Raw genomic sequence first — 14548 nt, 5'->3', positions numbered from 1 at the left:
ATGTGGATGATATCAGAGGATACTGTCATCATAGGATGATGTGGATGATATCAGAGGATACTGCCATCATAGGGTGATGTGGATGATATCAGAGGATACTGTCATCATAGAATGATGTAGGATGATGTGGATGATATCAGAGGATACTGTCATCATGAGGGTGATGTGGATGATATCAGAGGATACTGTCATCATAGGATGATGTGGATGATATCAGAGGATACTGTCATCATAGGGTGATGTGGATGATATCAGAGGATACTGTCATCATAGAATGATGTGGATGTGGATGATATCAGAGGATACTGTCATCATAGAATGATGTGGATGTGGATGATATCAGAGGATACTGTCATCATAGGGTGATGTGGATGATATCAGAGGATACTGTCATCATAGGATGATGTGGATGATATCAGAGGATACTGTCATCATAGGGTGATGTGGATGATATCAGAGGATACTGTCATCATAGAATGATGTGGATGTGGATGATATCAGAGGATACTGTCATCATAGGGTGATGTGGATGATATCAGAGGATACTGTCATCATAGGATGATGTGGATGATATCAGAGGATACTGTCATCATAGGGTGATGTGGATGATATCAGAGGATACTGTCATCATATAATGATGTGGATGTGGATGAAATCAGAGGATACTGTCATCATAGGTGATGTGGATGATATCAGAGGATACTGTCATCATAGAATGATGTGGATGTGGATGATATCAGAGGATACTGTCATCATAGGATGATGTGGATGATATCAGAGGATACTGTCATCATAGGATGATGTGGATGATATCAGAGGATACTGTCATCATAGGATGATGTGGATGATATCAGAGGATACTGTCATCATAGGATGATGTGGATGATATCAGAGGATACTGCCATCATAGGGTGATGTGATGATGATATATCATAGGATGATGGATACTGTCATCATAGGATGATGTGGATGATATCAGAGGATACTGTCATCATAGGATGATGTGGATGATATCAGAGGATACTGCCATCATAGGATGATGTGGATGATATCAGAGGATACTGTCATCATAGGATGATGTGGATGATATCAGAGGATACTGCCATCATAGGATGATGTGGATGATATCAGAGGATACTGCCATCATAGGATGATGTGGATGATATCAGAGGATACTGTCATCATAGGATGATGTGGATGATATCAGAGGATACTGCCATCATAGGATGATGTGGATGATATCAGAGGATACTGCCATCATAGGATGATGTGGATGATATCAGAGGATACTGTCATCATAGGGTGATGTGGATGATATCAGAGGATACTGTCATCATAGGATGATGTGGATGATATCAGAGGATACTGTCATCATAGGGTGATGTGGATGATATCAGAGGATACTGTCATCATAGGATGATGTGGATGATATCAGAGGATACTGTCATCATAGGGTGATGTGGATGATATCAGAGGATACTGCCATCATAGGGTGATGTGGATGATATCAGAGGATACTGTCATCATAGGGTGATGTGGATGATATCAGAGGATACTGTCATCATAGGGTGATGTGGATGATATCAGAGGATACTGTCATCATAGGGTGATGTGGATGATATCAGAGGATACTGCCATCATAGGATGATGTGGATGATATCAGAGGATACTGTCATCATAGGGTGATGTGGATGATATCAGAGGATACTGTCATCATAGGATGATGTGGATGATATCAGAGGATACTGCCATCATAGGATGATGTGGATGATATCAGAGGATACTGCCATCATAGGATGATGTGGATGATATCAGAGGATACTGTCATCATAGGATGATGTGGATGATATCAGAGGATACTGTCATCATAGGATGATGTGGATGATATCAGAGGATACTGTCATCATAGGATGATGTGGATGATATCAGAGGATACTGTCATCATAGGATGATGTGGATGATATCAGAGGATACTGTCATCATAGGGTGATGTGGATGATATCAGAGGATACTGCCATCATAGGATGATGTGGATGATATCAGAGGATACTGTCATCATAGGGTGATGTGGATGATATCAGAGGATACTGTGGTCTGACTGACTTAGTTTTCAAGGACACTCCCTATGATTTTCTTGGGCACGCCAAAATGTGGAGGATTTTTTTGTTTTCTAAACAGAGAACATATGTGATCGTCTCTGTCAGTCTCTTGGTAGTAATATCTGTGGATGTGTGAATGCATTGCTGGGTGTAGGAACTGGACCGCATCATCAATCAGATGGTCCACGTGGCAGAGTACCTGGAATGGGACTCGGCAGAGCTGCGACCGGTAAGGATGCACACAGCCTTGTGTGTCTTGTTTCCCCTGTTCCCAACGTCTTGTGGCGACCTGAAAAGGCTTAACGGCAGTGACAAGGAAATGTTGGATCATTACAGTGTTATAATTTGACAAGACTTTACTGCACTCACCTCTGTCCCCCCCATCTCCCTGTGCTCTAGATCCTGAAGGAGATGATGGAGGAGATAGACTATGACCAGGACGGAACAGTCACCCTGGAGGAGTGGATCAGAGGAGGCCTCACCACCATCCCTCTGCTGGTCCTGCTGGGCATGGAGACGGTGAGGGAGGGTGCATGTGTGTGTGTGTGTGTGATATTATTTGAGAACGGATGCCGTATAGCAGATGCTTTTATCCAAAGTGCATACATGAGTGCATACATTTTAGTAAGTGTATTTGATCCCTGTGGGAAGAGAGATAAAGTATGTGTCTGCGTGCGTTTAGAGTGTCAGTTCCACAAAATCAATTCAGAAAGATTGATATCTTTCTTTTTCTCTTTCTCTCTCTTTCTCTCTCTGCAGAATGTTCAGGATGATGGTCAGCATGTGTGGAAACTGAAGCACTTCAACAAGCCAGCCTACTGTAACTACTGCCACACCATGCTGCTGGGAGTTCGCAAGCAGGGCCTCTGCTGCTCCAGTGAGTGTGTGTGTGTGGCCCTTAGTTCTACTGTCTCTCTCTGTCTCATTAAAGAGATACTTCAAGATTTTGGCAGAATTTTGAGTCAGAAGAACTCGTGGGTATCATTTTTATGTCTCTGTGTCCAGTATGAAGGAAGATACAGTAGGTCAGATTGTTTCACAAGCTAATGCTAACTTGCGTTAGCGCAATGACTGGAAGTCTATGATATCTGCAGACAAATGCATTAAAAGTATAGGGAGTGTTACTTTTTTCACTGCGAATTATGGGAGAGCCGGGGGGGGGCTCAGCTCCCCTGAATGAGACATTAGCTCCCCTAAATGCAACAAAAGTACAACTTTGAGGGGGTCTCTAAAACATACTAACTGAATTATTCACCCATTTGTTTAAAATGCAGTGGAAAATATGTTTTACAATGGTAAATATGAAAATAAATGCTTGAAAGGAACACCCCAACCTCTCTGTCATGGTTTAAACCATTTATTTATATGTGATTGCACAAATCGTCTCCCTGTTCACTGTGCTGTCCACTCAGTAGTGCTACATTTAGCCACAGCTGGGCTGAGTACATTGTACTAGTTCATTTTCACCATTTGTTTGCCATGTGCCCTTGATAAAAAATTGCCTTTACTTATTCCAATGTATTAGATGTATCTGTACGTTTATCTGATGTATCATTGTTTACTTTTGTCAGTCAGCTGTTTAGAGCGATTGATTATTTTCTAGCAGTATTTGTCTACTTTCCTGGATCAGCTGATGATGGTCCACAATATCACTAGACAATCTAATCCATCCTAAATGAATGACAGTAGGCCTAAAGTGATCTATTTCTGTTAGAAGCATCCGATAGGCCTACATTATTTTGAATTTGTGTGCCCATGAGAACTGTTTTCACAGTGGAACATAACGAAATGTTATCTAGGCATATTTACACTTAGGCTACAGTGCATTTCCCGAGATCTCCAACATCCATGAATCGTACAGGGTTTAAGTTCAAAGTTCTAATTCAAAAAACAGTCATACATGTAACTAATGTAAAGAAAGAAAGGTACATGGGGCCAAATGGGGTGAAAACTTTTGCAATGCACTGTAAAAACGAAAGAAGGACACAAACTGAACTACTAAAAAACAGAGGGAAAAAAGAGGGAAAAAAGCTAAAAAGATGTAAATGTATTGGGGTGTACAATCATGGATTGGTTTAAAATCCAATAGAATAATCTTAAAAAGTATTCTAAAGCTCACAGCCAGCCAGTGCAGAAACCTTAAAACCGGTGTAATGTGTGCTCTCCGTCTGGTCTTGGTCAGTACCCACGCTGCAGCATTCTGTATGTTTTACAGTACAGAAACCTTTAAACCGGTGTAATGTGTGCTCTCCGTCTGGTCTGGTCTTGGTCAGTACCCACGCTGCAGCATTCTATATGTTTTACAGTACAGAAACCTTTAAACCGGTGTAATGTGTGCTCTCCGTCTGGTCTGGTCTTGGTCAGTACCCACGCTGCAGCATTCTATATGTTTTTACAGAAACTTTAAACCGGTGTAATGTGTGCTCTCCGTCTGGTCTTGGTCAGAACGCTGCAGCATTCTATATGTTTTTACAGAAAAACCGGTGTAATGTGTGCTCTCCGTCTGGTCTGATCTTGGTCAGTACCCACGCTGCAGCATTCTATATGTTTTACAGTGCAGAAACCTTTAAACCGGTGTAATGTGTGCTCTCCGTCTGGTCTTGGTCAGTACCCACGCTGCAGCATTCTATATGTTTTACAGTACAGAAACCTTTAAACCGGTGTAATGTGTGCTCTCCGTCTGGTCTGGTCTTGGTCAGTACCCACGCTGCAGCATTCTATATGTTTTACAGTACAGAAACCTTTAAACCGGTGTAATGTGTGCTCTCCGTCTGGTCTGGTCTTGGTCAGTACCCACGCTGCAGCATTCTATATGTTTTACAGTACAGAAACCTTTTTAAACCTGGTCTTGGTGCTGCAGCAATGTTTTACAGTACAGCTTTAAACCGGTGTAATGTGTCCGTCTGGTCTTGGTCAGTACCCACGCTGCAGCATTCTATATGTTTTACAGTACAGAAACCTTTAAACCGGTGTAATGTGTGCTCTCCGTCTGGTCTGGTCTTGGTCAGTACCCACACTGCAGCATTCTATATGTTTTACAGTACAGAAACCTTTAAACCGGTGTAATGTGTGCTCTCGTCTGGTCTGGTCTTGGTCAGTACCCACGCTGCAGCATTCTATATGTTTTACAGTACAGAAATGTGTGCTCTCCGTCTGGTCTGGTCTTGGTCAGTACCCACGCCTTTACAGAAACCTTTAAACCGGTGTAATGTGTGCTCTCCGTCTGGTCTTGGTCAGTACCCACGCTGCAGCATTCTATATGTTTTACAGTACAGAAACCTTTAAACCGGTGTAATGTGTGCTCTCCGTCTGGTCTTGGTCAGTACCCACGCTGCAGCATTCTATATGTTTTACAGTACAGAAACCTTTAAACCGGTGTAATGTGTGCTCTCCGTCTGGTCTGGTCTTGCAGCATTCTATATGTTTTCAGTACAGAAACCCCGGTGTAATGTGTGCTCTCCGTCTGGTCTGGTCGCTGCAGCATTCTATATGTTTTACAGTGCAGAAACCTTAAAACTGGTGTAATGTGTGCTCTCCGTCTGGTCTGGTCTGGGTCAGTACCCACGCTGCAGCATTCTGTATGTTTTACAGTACAGAAACCTTTAAACCGGTGTAATGTGTGCTCTCCGTCTGGTCTGGTCTTGGTCAGTACCCACGCTGCAGCATTCTATATGTTTTACAGTACAGAAACCTTTAAACCGGTGTAATGTGTGCTCTCCGTCTGGTCTGGTCTTGGTCAGTACCCACGCTGCAGCATTCTATATGTTTTACAGTGCAGAAACCTTTAAACCGGTGTAATGTGTGCTCTCCATCTGGTCTGGTCTTGGTCAGTACCCACGCTGCAGCATTCTATATGTTTTACAGTACAGAAACCTTTAAACCGGTGTAATGTGTGCTCTCCGTCTGGTCTTGGTCAGTACCCACGCTGCAGCATTCTATATGTTTTACAGTACAGAAACCTTTAAACCGGTGTAATGTGTGCTCTCCGTCTGGTCTGGTCTTGGTCAGTACCCACGCTGCAGCATTCTATATGTTTTACAGTACAGAAACCTTTAAACCGGTGTAATGTGTGCTCTCCGTCTGGTCTGGTCTTGGTCAGTACCCACACTGCAGCATTCTATATGTTTTACAGTACAGAAACCTTTAAACCGGTGTAATGTGTGCTCTCCGTCTGGTCTGGTCTGGGTCAGTACCCACGCTGCAGCATTCTATATGTTTTACAGTACAGAAACCTTTAAACCGGTGTAATGTGTGCTCTCCGTCTGGTCTGGTCTGGGTCAGTACCCACGCTGCAGCATTCTATATGTTTTACAGTACAGAAACCTTTAAACCGGTGTAATGTGTGCTCTCCGTCTGGTCTGGTCTTGGTCAGTACCCACGCTGCAGCATTCTGTATGTTTTACAGTACAGAAACATTTAAACCGGTGTAATGTGTGCTCTCCGTCTGGTCTTGGTCAGTACCCACGCTGCAGCATTCTATATGTTTTACAGTACAGAAACCTTTAAACCGGTGTAATGTGTGCTCTCCGTCTGGTCTGGTCTTGGTCAGTACCCACGCTGCAGCATTCTGTATGTTTTGCAGTTGACCAATGGCTTTCTTGCTTGGACCAGACAGGAGAGCATTACAGTAGTCAAGCCTGCTTGTAATAAAAGCATGGATGAGTCTCTCTGTATCAGCCTGAGAGAGAAACGGCCTCACCTTGACAATGTTTCTCAGGTGGTAAAAAGCTATTTTGGTCACATTCCTATTATGTGTTTTGAAATTTAGCTCAGAATCTAAAATAAGACCTCGTTTTTTTTACCTGGTGTTTTATCTTTATTGCCCGTGAATTCAAATGTGCGGCCAGATTCTCGCTCTGTGCTTTGGCTCCAACAATAAGTACCCCAGTCTTGTCTTAATTTAGTTGGAAGAAGATGTGAGCCATCCATGTATTTAAATCACTAATACAGTCTAATAATATATCCGTGGACCAATAATCCTCTGGTGACACAGAAATGTAAAATTGTGTATCGTCTGCATAGCAGTGAAAATCAATGCTGTGCCTTCTGATAACGCTGCCAAGGGGTAACATATATAAACTGAACAGTTCCGTACCCAAAATCGAACCTTGTGGAACGTCACATGTGATGTGTATTTTCTCTGAGTTATGTTCACCAAGGGTGACAAAAACTCTCAACTGGTTAAATAGGTCCTAAACCAATTTAGAACTGGACCGGAGAGGCCAACCAACCTCTCTAGTCTGTCCAGAAGGACATCATGGTCGACAGTGTCGAATGCAGCACTTAAAAATCTAAGGCTGTCTCTGGGCACAAAAACCAAATAGGATTTTTTGCAGTTAAAAAAACTATTTCTCCAGAATTTTGCTTCAGAATGGAAGGTTGGACATTGGTTGAAAGTTGCTAAGAGCTGAATAATCTAGATGACTTTTCCTCAGAAGGGGTTTCCCCATAGCAGTTTTTAGAGCAGTGGAATGCAGGGTGTGATAAACAATGGCTTGCACTTCTTCAGAAATGCAATAAAAAACAGTTTTGAAGAATGTGGTGGGGATAGGATCGAGAAAGCAGGGAGAAGGCTTAAGTTGTGATATCACTTTCCTGAGCATGACTGTAGCAACCAGGGAAAATGAATGAGTAGTGTCTTTGCGTGGTGGGCTAGAGCACACATCATCAAACTTCTCTTCATGCTTTTTACCTTTATTTAATGCTTGACTGATACATTGTAGCCTAGTCTAGTAAATTGACTGTACGTGTTAGGGTGAGCATCACGTTTTTTCAGACAAAGTTTCGGACCTATTGCAGGTGTCTTGACTTTTTAGGATGCAACATTTTTTAATTTGTCAGCAAGACGCATTAATTAATGTAGGCGTAATCAATGGCAATCCCCTAATGTCATTTGACATCCTTTTTGGTGTTTTGTAAACATGTCCATTCATCATACTGCTCAAGTGTACATCCACTGCACTATTTGGTGTATTTTGGAGTCGGGGACTGGTAGTAGTGATTGGTTTGACAATCAAATAAAAGCATCATGACTGTGTTCAAATTAAATGGTAACTCATTTTTACCCTTAAATTTCATATTTATTAATAGGCTCACACATCTATTTCCAATAGAGACCCCTTTCGAATGTCATGTGTAATTTGCACTCTGGCAGATAGCATAGACTTCCCGGTCATTGCTCTAATTGTGCTAGCGCTAGTTAGCAACTACAGTTGAAGTCGGAAGTTTACATAGACCTTAGCCAAAACATTTAAACTCAGTTTTTCACAATTCCTGACATTTAATCACAGTAAAAATGCCCTGTCTTCGGTCAGTTAGCATCACAACTTTATTTTAAGATTGTGAAATGTCAGAATAATAGTAGAGAGAATGATTTATTTAAGCTTTTATTTCTTTCATTACATTCCCAGTGCGTCAGAAGTTTACATACACTCAATTAGTATTTGGTATCATTGGCTTTAAATTGTTTCAATTGGGTCAAACTTTTCGGGTAGCCTTCCACAAGCTTCCCACAATAAGGTGGGTGAATTTTGGCCCATTCCTCCTGACAGAGCTGGTGTGACTGAGTCAGGTTTGTCGGCCTCCTTGCTCGCACATGCTTTTTCAGTTCTGCCCTCCAATTTTCTATGGGATTGAGGTCAGGGCGTTGTGATGGCCACTCCAAGACCTTGACTTTGTTGTCCTTAAGCCATTTTGCCACAACTTTGGAAGTATGCTTGGGGTCATTGTTAGTTTGGAAGACCCATTTGCGACCAAGCTTGAACTTCCTTGATGTCTTGAGATGTTGTTTCAATACTGACCTGTACTGGTTCGGGTGGTTGATGTCCTTGATGATCTTTATGGCCTTCCTGTAACATCGGGTGGTGTAGGTGTCCTGGAGGGCAGGTAGTTTGCCCCCGGTGATGCGTTGTGCAGACCTCACTACCCTCTGGAGAGCCTTACGGTTGAGGGCGGAGCAGTTGCCGTACCAGGCGGTGATACAGCCCGCCAGGATGCTCTCGATTGTGCATCTGTAGAAGTTTGTGAGTGCTTTTGGTGACAAGCCGAATTTCTTCAGCCTCCTGAGGTTGAAGAGGCGCTGCTGCGCCTTCTTCACGACGCTGTCAGTGTGAGTGGACCAATTCAGTTTGTCTGTGATGTGTATGCCGAGGAACTTAAAACTTGCTACCCTCTCCACTACTGTTCCATCGATGTGGATAGGGGGGTGTTCCCTCTGCTGTTTCCTGAAGTCCACAATCATCTCCTTAGTTTTGTTGGCGTTGAGTGTGAGGTTATTTTCCTGACACCACACTCCGAGGGCCCTCACCTCCTCCCTGTAGGCCGTCTCGTCGTTGTTGTAATCAAGCCTACCACTGTTGTGTCGTCTGCAAACTTGATGATTGAGTTGGAGGCGTGCGTGGCCAGTGAAAGGGTTGGTGTTGCTACTGGTGAACTGTCTCTCTGTGTACCTCTGTGTTTCAGTATGCAAGTACACAGTCCATGAACGCTGTGTGTCCAAAGACATTGCTGCCTGCATCAGCACCTACGCCAAGTCCCGCAGACACACCAATGTGAGTACACAACTACACACACAAAACACACACAAAAACACACCGGCACACGTTTATTTTATTTTACTATTCTTGTGGGGACCAAACAGTTGAGTCCCATTCAGAATCATATTTTCACTAAACCCTAACTCCTAACCCTGATTGCAACCCTAACCCTAACCCTAAACCTAACCCCTAAGCCTAAAATAGCCTTTTTCCTTGTGGGGACTGGCAAAATGTCCCCACTTTACTTCCACATCTGATTAATGTTGCTGAGCAAGGAGCAGAAGGGTCCTGGGTGCAGGGATTCTCTCTCTCTCTCTCTCTCTCTCTCTCTCTCTCTCTCTCTCTCTCACTCACTCACTCACTCACTCACTCACTCACTCACTCACTCACTCACTCACTCACTCACTCACTCACTCACTCACTCACTCACTCACTCACTCACACACACACCCTTATGCACAGGCTCATGGGTGCAGAGAGATGTTAAATGTTAAATGTTGTTAACTGTGTCTCTATATTTAACCCCTAATTTAAGTAAACACCTTCTGGAATGATCTCACAGACTTGGAGTTGTCCCTCTAAGACCTTCTCTTTCTCTCCAGATGGAATTGTACTCTGTTTCAGCTCCACTTCACTTTTTCAAGTCTGGTTCAATAACAGAAGATGCCTTTCAGATGGTCTCTTATTTTAGTAAATATCTGGAACAAAATACACGTTTAGCACTGGATTAATGTTGTAACTTCCTTTAAATCATGATTGTTGTTTCTCTCTCCCTTCCTGTCTCTCTCCCTTCCTGTCTCTCTCCCTTCCTGCCTCTCTCCCTTCCTGTCTCTCTCCCTTCCTGCCTCTCTCCCTTCCTGCTTCTCTCCCTTCCTGCCTCTCTCCCTTCCTCTCTCTCCCTTCCTGCCTCTCTCCCTTCCTGTCTCTCTCCCTTCCTGCCTCTCTCCCTTCCTGTCTCTCTCCCTTCCTGCCTCTCTCCCTTCCTGCCTCTCTCCCTTCCTGTCTCTCTCCCTTCCTGCCTCTCTCCCTTCCTGCCTCTCTCCCTTCCTGCCTCTCTCCTTCCCGTCTCTCTCCCTTCCCGCCTCTCTCCCTTCCCGCCTCTCTCCCTTCCGTCTCTCTCCCTTCCTGCCTCTCTCCCTTCCTCCCCTCCTCCCTTCCTGCCTCTCTCCCTTCCTGCCTCTCTCCCTTCCTCCCCTCCTCCCTTCCTGCCTCTCTCCCTTCCTGTCTCTCTCCCTACCTGCCTCTCTCCCTTCCTGCCTCTCTCCCTTCCTGCCTCTCTCCCTTCCTCCCCTCCTCCCTTCCTGCCTCTCTCCCTTCCTGCCTCTCTCCCTTCCTCCCCTCCTCTCTCTCTCTCTCTCTCCCTTCTTGCTTCTCTCTCTCTCTCCCTTCTTGCTTCTCTCCCTCTCTCCCTTCCTGCTTCTCTCCTTTCCCGTCTCTCTCCCTTCCTGCCTCTCTCCCTACCTACTTCTCTCCCTTCTTGCCTCTCTCCCTCTCATCCTTCCTGCCTCTCTCCCTACCGGCTTCGCTCCCTACCTGCTTCTCTCCCTTCCTGCCTCTCTCCCTCTCTCCCTTCCTGCCTCTCTCCCTTCCTGCTTCTCTCCCTTCTTGCCTCTCTCCCTCTCTTCCTTCCTGCCTCTCTCCCTTCCTGCCTCTCTCCCTTCCTGCTTCTCTCCCTTCCTGCTTCTCTCCTTTCCTGTCTCTCTCCCTTCCTGCCTCTCTCCCTACCTGCTTCTCTCCATTCCTGCCTCTCTCCCTTCCTGCCTCTCTCCCCCTCTCCCTTCATGCCTCTCTCCCTTCCTGCTTCTCTCCTTTCCCGTCTCTCTCCCTTCCTGCCTCTCTCCCTACCTGCTTCTCTCCCTTCTTGCCTCTCTCCCTTCATGCCTCTCTCCCTACCTGCTTCTCTACCTCTCTCCCTTCATGCCTCTCTCCCTTCCTGCTTCTCTCCTTTTCCGTCTCTCTCCCTTTCTGTCTCTCTCCCTACCTGCTTCTCTCCCTTCCTGCCTCTCTCACTCTCTCCCTTCCTGCCTCTCTCCCTTCCTGCCTCTCTCCCTTCCTGCTTCTCTCCCTTCTTGCCTCTCTCCCTCTCTTCCTTCCTGCCTCTCTCCCTTCCTGCCTCTCTCCCTTCCTGCTTCTCTCCCTTCCTGCTTCTCTCCTTTCCTGTCTCTCTCCCTTCCTGCCTCTCTCCCTACCTGCTTCTCTCCATTCCTGCCTCTCTCCCTTCCTGCCTCTCTCCCCCTCTCCCTTCATGCCTCTCTCCCCCTCTCCCTTCATGCCTCTCTCCCTTCCTGCTTCTCTCCTTTCCCGTCTCTCTCCCTTCCTGCCTCTCTCCCTACCTGCTTCTCTCCCTTCTTGCCTCTCGCCCTCTCTGCCTCTCTCCCTCTCTCCCTTCCTGCCCCTCTCCCTTCCTGCCTCTCTCCCTACCTGCTTCTCTCTCTTCTTGCCTCTCTCCCTCTCATCCTTCCTGCCTCTCTCCCTACCTGCTTCTCTCCCTACCTGCTTCTCTCCCTTCCTGCCTCTCTCACTCTCTCCCTTCCTGCCTCTCTCCCTTCCTGCTTCTCTCCCTTCTTGCCTCTCTCCCTCTCTTCCTTCCTGCCTCTCTCCCTTCCTGCCTCTCTCCCTTCCTGCTTCTCTCCCTTCCTGCTTCTCTCCTTTCCTGTCTCTCTCCCTTCCTGCCTCTCTCCCTACCTGCTTCTCTCCCTTCCTGCCTCTCTCCCCCTCTCCCTTCATGCCTCTCTCCCTTCCTGCTTCTCTCCCTTCCTACCTCTCTCCCTCTCTTCCTTCCTGCTTCTCTCCCTTCCTGTCTCTCTCCCTTCCTGCCTCTCTCCCTTCCTGCTTCTCTCCCTTCATGCCTCTCTCCCTTCCTGCTTCTCTCCCTTCCTGCCACTCTCCCTCTCTTTCTTTCTCTCTCTCCCTTCCTACCTCTCTCCCTTTCTTCCTTCCTGCCTCTCTCCCTTCCTGCCTCTCTCCCTTTCTCCCTTCCTACCTCGCTCCCTTTCTCCCTTCCTACCTCTCTCCCTTCCTGCCTCTCTCCCTTCCTGCCTCTCTCCCTCTCTTCCTTCCTGCCTCTCTCCAGGTCATGCAGCATGTCTGGATAGAGGGAAACTCTCCCACTAAGTGTGACCGCTGTCACAGAAGTATCAAGTGCTACCAGGGCTTAACGGGCCTACACTGTGTGTGGTGTCAGATCACTGTGAGTAGTACACACCTCCCTGTACTGGAGAACTGGAATAGTTACAATGTGTTGGTTCATAGTGCCTCATGTCAAGTGCCTTGGCTAGTATCAAGTGCTTCAGAAGTCTTCTGCTAATAAAAATGATCTTGGCTAGCTGGCTTGCCTAGTTAAATAAAGGCTAAATAAAATAAAATATATAAATGGTCCTGAAGAAATTCACAGCAATAGTTTGTAATCAACCTATTATTTTTCACATTTTTACTTTACCTAAGATTTCCTCTAGATGTCACCATTTACCTTTAAATGTTAAATAATATATAATGAACACTCAAACTGTGATTCATCAAACCACCAATAAGTGGAGTTCAAAGAGCATGTTAGGATTGTCAACTTAGCTTAGTGATGTTCTCATCCCTTTAGCATCACTGCAGTTTAGCTTAGTGATGTTCTCATCCCTTTAGCATCACTACAGTTTAGCTTAGTTATGTTCTCATCCCTTTAGCACCACTGCAGTTAAGCTTAGTGATGTGTTCATCCCTTTAGCATCACTGCAACTTAGCTTAGTGATGTTCTCATCCCTTTAGCATCACTACAGTTTAGCTTAGTTATGTTCTCATCCCTTTAGCATCACTGCAGTTTAGCTTAATGATGTTCTCATCCCTTTAGCATCACTGCAAGTTAGCTTAGTGATGTTCTCATCCCTTTAGCATCACTGCAACTTAGCTTAGTGATGTTCTCATCCCTTTAGCATCACTGCAGTTTAGCTTAGTGATGTTCTCATCCCTTTAGCATCCCTGCAACTTAGCTTAGTGATGTTCTCATCCCTTTAGCATCACTGCAACTTAGCTTAGTGATGTTCTCATCCCTTTAGCATCACTGCAACTTAGCTTAGTGATGTTCTCATCCCTTTAGCACCACTGCAGTTTAGCTTAATGATGTTCTCATCCCTTTAGCATCACTGAAACTTAGCTTAGTGACGTTCTCATCCCTTTATCATCACTGCAACTTAGCTTAGTGACGTTCTCATCCCTTTAGAATTAGAATCACTGCAGGCATTCATTCTCAGTCCTGGAAGCAGCTACTGTACTCATTACATGAATCAGACTTTGGCATGAACCAGGGGGAAAAGGATATATTCCTATAGCAGTTTATGTTCCGGTATTATTAGCTTCAAGCATTTATGGGGCTTTTGAGTGAAGTGTTTTGAATAACATCTGCCACTGTGTCAAATGACTTGTGTGAATATATCTTTTGGTATTCCTTTCCACTCTCCTCTTCTTTTCCTCCTCTCCTTTATTCCCTCCATTCTCCTCATCTTAAATAAAGGTTAAATAAAATAAAATAAAAATCTTCCTTCCCGATCAGCTCCACAATAAGTGTGCGTCCAACATGAAGCCGGAGTGTGATGGAGGAGCCCTTAGAGACCACACTCTACTCCCCTCCTACATCTGCCCTGTCGTCCTGGTGAGATCACACTCTACTCCCCTCCTACATCTGCCCTGTCGTCCTGGTGAGATCACACTCTACTCCCCTCCTACATCTGCCCTGTCGTCCTGGTGAGATCACACTCTACTCCCCTCCTACATCTGCCCTGTCGTCCTGGTGAGATCACACTCTACTCCCCTCCTACATCTGCCCTGTCGTCCTGGTGAGATCACACTCTACTCCCCTCCTACATCTGCCCTGTCGTCCTGGTGAGATCACACTCTACTCCCCTCCTACATCTGCCCTGTCGTCCTGGT

At 45.4% G+C, this 14548-nt stretch overlaps 1 protein-coding gene across 1 annotated transcript in view; it reads left to right on the top strand.

Annotated features, from left to right (window-relative positions):
• LOC115130198 (diacylglycerol kinase beta-like) overlaps positions 1–14548 on the top strand; it is a 136675-nt gene that overhangs the window by 79344 nt on the left and 42783 nt on the right. Inside the window, exons 10-14 of the mRNA XM_065015939.1 lie at positions 2254–2328; positions 2499–2618; positions 2859–2976; positions 9561–9649; positions 12708–12824. Coding sequence (XP_064872011.1) covers positions 2254–2328; positions 2499–2618; positions 2859–2976; positions 9561–9649; positions 12708–12824 — 519 coding nt within the window. The remainder of the gene's footprint in view (positions 1–2253; positions 2329–2498; positions 2619–2858; positions 2977–9560; positions 9650–12707; positions 12825–14548) is intronic.

Source organism: Oncorhynchus nerka, linkage group LG1, assembly GCF_034236695.1.
Source record: "Oncorhynchus nerka isolate Pitt River linkage group LG1, Oner_Uvic_2.0, whole genome shotgun sequence".
NCBI lineage: Eukaryota > Metazoa > Chordata > Actinopteri > Salmoniformes > Salmonidae > Oncorhynchus > Oncorhynchus nerka.
This window is presented reverse-complemented; position numbering and strand designations above follow the sequence as displayed.